The 8,661-nt window shown below is 44.0% G+C and overlaps 1 protein-coding gene across 1 annotated transcript in view; it reads right to left on the bottom strand.

Moving 5' to 3' along the window:
* Window positions 1-295: 295 nt before the first annotated feature.
* MMP11 (matrix metallopeptidase 11) overlaps window positions 296-8,661 on the bottom strand; it is a 33,171-nt gene continuing 24,805 nt past the window's right edge. Inside the window, exons 6-8 of the mRNA XM_067550270.1 lie at window positions 7,649-7,862; window positions 3,853-4,110; window positions 296-1,883 (exon numbers count right to left, since the gene is read on the bottom strand). Coding sequence (XP_067406371.1) covers window positions 1,750-1,883; window positions 3,853-4,110; window positions 7,649-7,862 — 606 coding nt within the window. The 3' untranslated portion in view covers window positions 296-1,749. The remainder of the gene's footprint in view (window positions 1,884-3,852; window positions 4,111-7,648; window positions 7,863-8,661) is intronic.

The raw sequence follows: 8,661 nt of genomic DNA, 5'->3' as shown, positions 1-8,661 counted from the left end.
TTAACTCTCCCTGTAGTTTTCCTTTTCTTATTCTTGAGAAGGGAATGTTCTTATAACCCCAGTTTTGATGTAGGCCTCTAAGTGCTATTGTAATATAAAAGTTCAATAGTGATAGTATGATCCAAACTCACCTAGACTTGTTGCAACTGAGCCTGGTTAGTAGGTCACAACCCGATTACAAAAACACACTTGTACTTGCAGCCGAGAGAGTGCTCAAGATAAGAGTCTGTAGGTGGGATCTGTTTTAAAGTTGTGGTTGAAAACTATGTTAAAAAAATTCAGACCAGACAGAGCATAGAAAAGAGACCACATTTATTGATACAGCACAGTATATATACACACACAAACAGACAGTATATATAAAAAGTTTTATACACATTGTACAAACATTTACATATTTGCTTTGAAGAATGGTTGTAAAAACAAACACTGAGAAGTCAAAAACCTAGACCTGAAATATGAATGAGGTAAAACTTTTAATGCTTAGAGAAAACATGCAGGCCTAAGGCTGATAAAGGCCACTGACCTCTATCTCGTATTTGCTGTGGGTAGGCTTAAATCCCACCTTGTCTCTGCTAAGTAGATCTGAAGGAAAGCTGAATAAAAGAAAGAATAACTGAGTAGGTTTCTACCCTCTCTTGACCTCCCTTTCTCGGGCAATCAGAAAAGACTATCGTGGGTTTATTTTGCTAACCAGGATTGCTACAATACATAAAGTTTTGCTATGCAGCAAAAACCATGAGATCTGGAAGCAGATACATTTTTGCTCAATTGGAAATATGGGGAAGAGATGAAGAAGAATGGTATGCGTGAAAGATGACGAGGTAGATGGGGTGAGAAATAGATAAAGAAAATGCACAACGCACTTTTGCATATTGATAGAGAATGAAGTGAACAAGGCACATACATTTGCTTTGAATCTGGATAGACTCAACAACCTGAAATTTTGATAAAGTTACAGACACCCTGCCAGTATTGTGGTGAGCTAGTGTCCTAGTGAGATCCCAGAGTTAGTAACAATACACGGAGATAAAGGGCAGTGTCCAGCACTGAAATCTAGCACCTTTAAAAAAAAAAGCAGGCTATTTTTACAACTCAATATAAAATTCTAATGAATATTGGTGACAATACAATACAAAAACAGAAGTATCAATAGACCTGGAACAAGATGCTGAACTTCAGGGATCCAAACTCACCTTTATTACATGGTGAAGCAGCCCCAGGAACCTAGGCACATGTCTTGAATCAGAATTTTGTAACTGTTAAAACTCCCCTTTCAATGCTAGGAGAGTGGCCATCAGTGGAATCTATTCTCAACAATGCTGATATCAGGAACAGAAAATGTGACTCTGCTATGGGAAGTGTTAACATAGAAAATGGATCCCAGTGGTATTCCCTAAGTGGATGGGGCCAAGATAACAAGGGAAGCATGACCCATTCCAGGCTGGCCTCTGGGATGAAAGTGCTGGACGTGTTAGAGTAGCCACTCAACAGTAATCAGCTGCAGCCATCCTATTTCCAACACCAAGCTGTGATTGGGGCCCCCTGGAATCTGAAAATGGGCAACCTCAAGCCATGGGTCTCCTCAAGCCATTTGTGTAACCCATTGTATCAGCTGACGGGCATAGCAGGCAGCCAGGAATGGTTGTGGGATTTCTCTGTCTGATAGCATGACATCTTTCGAAGTAACAGGTGGAGGAGACATGGGGAGATGGGAGGGGAATTTGGAGGATGCCAGCACCCTTCTATTCATCTGAAGAAATTGGAGGAGGGAGCACAGCTGAAGAAGTCATGGCTGATCTGGCGTGGGTAACCCTCGAGCACTTTCACCTGCACGGGGTCGAACTTCCAGTAAAGCCGACCTCTCAAGAAATAGGCAAAACCTGTGGAGAAGAGAGGAGGCACAGAGTCAAGTGTCAAAGGAGACAGAGCAGGGCTGTTCATTTTCTAGCATTATTACTCCTTGGGTTTATGTACTATAGTGGACTTCCTGCTCAATCTGCCAGTGGGTAAAGGGATGGCAAAGACCCACAATGAAGGATTATTCACTAAATAGCAAAGAAGGATGAGGAGGAAGCTGGGGATGCTGCATGGTTCCCTTTCCCTCCACCCAGCTTAAGGACTCAGCCGTGCTCTTTCACACTGTTTTGCTTTATGAGGACAGCAAACAAGATGGGGGGGGTTTAGTGTGCAGTACTGTTATATAGGGCCCTGGTTGTGGAAAGGTCAATGAGAGTTGAGGGTTCAGGAGAAGGCCCTTTATCAGCACAGCAAGGACTTCATGGAATAGGTGTAGGATGTTGCGGAAAAGAGTCTATTATTACAAACTAAAATTTCTTTGGGATTTATGTCAAAGATTTTCATAGATTCCAAGGCCAAAAGGGACCCCTGTGATCATCTAGTCTGACTTCCAGTATAACACAGGCCACAGAACTTACAGACTCTAAGGTTGGAAGGATATGATCATCTAGTCTGACTTCCTGCACAATGCAGGCCACAGAACCTCACCCACCCACTCCTGTAATAAACCTCTAACCTATGACTTCCCCAAATTCCTATAGGATGATATCTTTTAGAAAAACATCTGATTTTGATTTAAAAATTGTCAGTGATGGAGAATCCACCACAAACCTTAGTAAATTGTTCTAACGATTAATTATTCCCACCATTAAAAATGTATGCCTTATTTCCAGCCTGAATTTGTCAAGCTTCAACTTTCAGCCATTGAATCGTGTTATACCTCTCTCTGCTAGACTGAAGAGCCTATTATTAAATATTTGTTCCCCATGTAGGTACTTATAGATTAATCAAGTCTCACACCCGTAACCTTCTCTTTGTTAAGATAAATCGATTGAGCTGCTTGAGCCTATCACTGTAAGGCATGTTTTCTAATCCTCTAATCATTCTTGTGGCTCTTCTCTGAATCCTCAACACCCTTCTTGAGCTGTAGGCAGCAGAAGTGGACACAGTATTCCAGCAGCAGTCATACCAGTGCCAAATACAGAGGTAAAATAACCTCTCTACTGCTCGACATTCCCCTGTTTATGCATCTAAGGATTGCATTAACTCTTTTGGCCACAGCATCCCACTGGGAGCTCATGTTAGATAATTAGCTGAACATGACCCCCTAAATCTTTTTCAAAGTCGTTGCTTTCCTGGATAGAGTCCCCCGTCTTGTAAAAATATGGCCTACATTCATGCACAACACTGCTAAAGGAATCCCTTGGAAGTGGAGGCTATTAGGGGTTGATATATCTGTTGTCAAGTGTTCTCTATCTATCATGGGATGATGAGGCTGTGCAGCGTCACAGTGCCAATTTCAGCAAGGAGCTGTGTCTGGGGGAACATAGAATGTCTGCTATATTCCAAACACCATTCTAAGCAGTGAAATGTTGTCTGTAGTTGTGTCACCTGTGTATCTTTTTCTTTCTTGAGGGTGTAATAATAGGGGCAGATTTCCTTGTGCCTTCCTTCTCCTATTACTAGAGGTTTGTGGAGGGAGGGTCTCCATTCACCCCCCACCCATAAAGTGTCTGCAATGTCCTACATACGTTTCCTTTTAGGGGACTTTTGTACTATTGTGGTTTTAGTTGTTTAATTACATGATCTTCTACAGAATTATAAATGCCTATTACACACCCATAGGAAACTTAACTGCATGATCTCTATACAAATTGTTATATAAATGTATTATTCTATTTTTTCTTATGTGAATATTTGCAAAAGCTCTCACTATTAACAGTTCAGATTAAGGTAAATGTCCAAATCCTGCTGATTCCCTTCATACCTGAGATGCAAGAATAGCCAAGAAAGCCCGCATAAGAACAAACCTCTATTCCAAACTGCACTCACCAAACTCATCCTGGAAAGCAGCATCAATCTCCTGAGGGATGCCACGCCAGTCAGCCATCCTGCGGGGATAGATGGTCTCCACCTGGCGGGTGCTAGGGTTGAAGCGCCAGTAACTGCCTCCTTTGAAGAAGTAAATCTTGTTCTTCTCTGTCCCCCACATCAAGGCTGCCTGGACAGCAGAAGCAGACAGGCCCAGCTCCAAGATAGAAGCAGGGCCAGAAACACGTCTCTCGCCATCATATATCCAGTACTGAGAGCCTGATGATGGGGCAAAAGAAGAATAGACAAGGGTAGGCGTGACCAAAAGCTGTTTACTGTCTAATGACTGTATGGTGACCTGTGTACAATGAGTTGGGATCTCAGCCCAGTTCCCAATGGACTGGTGTCCAAGACAGAAAAACCACCACTATCACTGGCACTCTTGCTGACTGCCGTTGCGAGGCCATGCATCAAATGGACAGGGGAGGATGAACTGTTATCTGACCTCTAAGCAAGGCTGACGCCAGGGAGAAAGCCTGCATTGCTACTGCCTTTGCTGGATCTGTTCCTGGAATGAATAAATGGCTTCATTCTCTCGGGAGGTCAGGCAGTCTATCTAGCTTGTAACACGGTACCCGTCACTGTGGTGTGGGAGTACCTCCAGTAATGGTGAAGTGCACATATACAGCAGAGCGCGGGCGTGGGTTATTTTTTAACCTAGTTATTGTGGGTAGGCTGATGAAAAGAATGGGCTTTGAATTTTGCTCTGACTGTTTTGAGGGAGGCGCAAACCCTTTTACCAGCATTACATCTATGAGTCGGTTTGGTTTTAATCTAAAAGACGACAATATAGGGAGCAGGGTGGAAATCCATGAAGCAACATCGCCAAGCTTAATCCCCATCTCATCCACACCGGGCGGATGTTTTATTCTCCCTGCCCACAGCCTGAGGCTGCCATGTGGGGAAAGAGAAGAAAAATGGGCCTTTGATGTGGAGGAGAGAATGAAGAGTGGTAGTATGGTCCTTGTGTACTGTGAGTCTGTGCATAACAAGGTGTGAGTGACATGCTCTTGAAGTCTAAGAGAACTAAATATCCAACTGCATGTGCAAAAATGTGTGTGCAATTATGCACCTATGTTGTGCAGACCAGTTACTGTTATGGCAAACATACAAATGACAGACATGTAACTGGTCATTTGCATGATCCATTACCATCACTGAATGTCCAAGTGTAGTAATTGCACATGCAAACTACTTCACAGTGCATACACATTATTTGAAAATGTAGGTCTAAACCAGACATTTGAAAATGTAGGCCTAAACCGCTGTAAGGACTGAAATTAAACATCTATTTCTAGGGGGACCACATATAACCAATGCTTCATGCTCCCTCTGCAGTGAGCTGTCCACATGGTGACATCAGAGACGCTGGTGCATAATCAAGCAAACAAATCAGCCATGGTAGTGTCAGACTTGCTAATTGGAAAAGGACCAAATCAGTGGGAAAAATCATGTTATTTTATGCTTATTGCAGTATTATAAAGTATGGAAAATGGAAATTAAATTAAAAATGATGATGAGTCCTTGAGAGGGTTCTTTTAATTTGTTTATTTAACTGCTGGATGTGGCTGGGAATCCTTCAGCAGAAAGTATTGCTTACTTTTAAAAACCTCTCTACCTATTTCCCCATCATTCGTTGAAAAGCTACAGCTCCCTGGCAATGCTTTAGTTGGGGAAATACACAACAACGTACCCAGTTCTGGGTAGATCTACTTTTAAGATATTGAGATTCTCCAGAAAATGGTGTTAGGGCTGCAGTGGAGAAAAGGAGAACCAACTGTACGCTGTTCTGTGCACAGTCCACCTTCTACTCTGGGTGTGTTCAGTGCCTAACACAACTGGGCCCTGTTGTTGGCTGGCTCTTAGGTACTACCATAATAAACATGATCAATAATGCATTTGTAAGTGTGCACGTGTGTTTAAATGGATGATCTACGTAAACTAGAAAGAAAGAGCCAAAATAAAATAAAGACCAAAACAATATTTAGAGTTTAGATTAAAATTGAAATATTCATAATTATTCCCAAGCATTTAATGCTTTTTTTAAAGCAACACTCCACAGCACTGCTCTAGTTAAAAGCTGCCAATTTTAGCATTGTTAAACCCTTGTATGCAGATCAGGCTGTCGGTTGATTCTGGATGCTGAGCCATTTGATATGTTCTGTGATATACTCAGTAATAATGCAAAGATATCACACACTCAAACTGGGCAATCCTATCAGTTTCTGAATTTTCTCTACATAATTTAGACTTGGAAAAAGAGTTAAAGAAAATGGGGAGTGCTTTTCCAGGTTAAACAAGATAAACTATTATTCTTGGGTTCCAGAGATCCTCAGGAGCAAATCTGGTGACTATTCGGTTTTTAAAATCACTGCACTTACTAGAGAATGTATATCTGGTTCCGAGCAGTGGCAGCAGGAATGCAAGGTCTTGTTTAATCTTTGGGCTCTGGTCTGGCTCTTGCAATCAGAGCCCCCACTGTAACAGGGAAGAGGGCATGCAGATATTCTGCCATGGCTGCAGTACTTCCAGGGACACATGCTGGAGTGAGAACTTTGAAAGTACACCATGCGCTCCCTTCTTGGGCCAACTTTCCTCTGATGTCTGGTGCAGAAGGGAGGCGGGAGGGCCATGGCCTTAGTACCTGTACAGTTTGTAAGACTGTTGTGTGCTTGGAAGCACAACGACCATGACTGCGGCTTGCCCCTCACACAGTTTGTTGGGGGGATGCTCCTTGTAACCCCTCTCCTTTTCCCACACAGGCGCACACAGGCTCACTGCAATCTAGTCCTCTGTGTGTACATTCCTAAAACCTCTGTGCTTGTTTTACAAATTGCACTGCACATTTTTAAGTCCTTGCATTGAAGGTAGTATTGTCCCATGATGCCCAGAGGGTGTAGCCAGGCGTCACTGCACCTGGCTGAAATCCAGACTGCTGGGATGATTATGGAAGTCACTGCAGGTTTGAGCCATCTTTGCCCCTGCTCAGAACTTACACCAAAACACTCCTTGGCCAGACCAGAGAATTGGGGCCAGTGGCTATAAAAAGTGAAACTGACCAAGCTAGGGCTTTTATTTGATCTATTCCTGATTTATACCTGATCTAGACAGGTGTAAATCAGGAATAGCTCCATGGAAGTCAGTGGAGTTACACCAGTGTAAAACCAGTGTGGGTGACAAGTCATAATCAATCCTCTGATTTCAGCGTCCAAGCTGAATGAAATGCAGAAATAAACAAACATCCATAAATAGTGGAAAATCGATTAGAACTCTAGCACTCTTTCTGTTAAATACACGATATTTGTGAAATTCTTTTGTTTCTAAGTAACCAAGGTGAGAATATTTACCAGCGTGGCCACGCCACTTTAAGAAGAGCTCACCTGTTCGTCTTCACCAATTTTCATACCAAAATGATAGCGATAAGTGTTGCCTTCACTCCTCATCTGTGAGCGAGGCACATTTTCAGAGCTGCTAGGCAGAGACTTGGAAGCAAATAATTGCTCCTGTTCCAGAGGAGGAAAGTTTGATATTTGGCTTTGTCTAAAATGAAACGGAGCCCCCTCTCCCTCCCAACATTGGTTAAAATATTTAAACCAAAGAGAGGAAAATAAACAAAGGGATCGTGGTTCTTTGGCGGGTGGTTCTTGATGCTGCCAAGAACATTTTCATGCCCTGGAACCTATTGGGTTTGGTGTTTCCCCCCACTACAGGGATTCATCCTTTCTAGCTCTCCGATCCCATCTCTGTTCTCACTTACCTTGGAAAAACCAGATATTTCCTAGGGAGTCCTCAAAGGCCGCGTCGACAGAGCTTGGAATTCCCTGCCAATGGCGAGAGGCCAGGGCCGGGTAGCCGGCCTGCAGCTTCCCATTCCTGAGCCGCCACACGTAGTGCGACTTGAAAAAGAACAGCTCCCCGCGGATGGTGGAAACAGCGTCAAAATCCGTGTCACAGGCATCAGGCTGCACAGACTGAGAATACCGTATGCCAGTCAGGTACTGAGCTCAGAGGAGCACCCCGCCCCAGTGCCAAGTTCAAGGGGTCATCTGGCCCGCTGCCTCGCCTGAGGAGGCTGCAGATACCCTACAGTCTTCAGTGACTCCTTCCCAAATAATATTTAAATCCTCCCCGCACTTCACTGATTAATCCAAGTGCTTGAATCAAGAAGCTTGGTAGTGATGAGGAGTTTTAAACAGCGGGAGTCCGAGTCATCCTTGGTGTGACTCACTGCACTGCTTGTGGGAGGTTTGCCTGGGTGAACTGGGCTCTGTGTCTATCCATACTAACTGGCTTAGTAAAGTGACAGGAAACCTGCCCTGGCCACAGCCTGGCATTGCATGGGCAGGTGCTCTGCAAGCTCTGCTCGTGTGTCTCATTCTGTTTGGTGACAGCAGCCTCTGTGGACACTGATCTTCTTTGTAAAGCGCTTTGAGATCTACCAGTGGAAAGTGCTATTTCAGAGCTGGGGTTGTTATTACTCCAGGCCCCGGGCCCCTACACAGCCTCCCAACACACTCCTGCCTCGATCTGCGCTGCCTCTGCAAGGAAAATCTTTGACTCCTCTTCACCAGGAACTGCCAATCTCGCTAACTCGTGCCAAGCTGGGGTGGAAGAGGGTTCAACTGTAATCATTAAACCCTTTTCACTTGTCATCTAGCCTAGGACTGGGGTAGCCAGCTCCCAGGGCAGTCAGATTCCCAGGGGGTCCCCTGTTCTCCTGCTCTCTGCTGTGGTTTCCCCAGCCCCTCAGCAGGGGGTGAGACTAAAGTT

This window comes from Emydura macquarii, unplaced genomic scaffold (genome assembly GCF_026122565.2).
Source record: "Emydura macquarii macquarii isolate MOO-44397 ecotype Brisbane River unplaced genomic scaffold, CSIRO-AGI_Emac_v2 contig_1254, whole genome shotgun sequence".
Taxonomy (NCBI): domain Eukaryota; kingdom Metazoa; phylum Chordata; order Testudines; family Chelidae; genus Emydura; species Emydura macquarii.
This window is presented reverse-complemented; position numbering and strand designations above follow the sequence as displayed.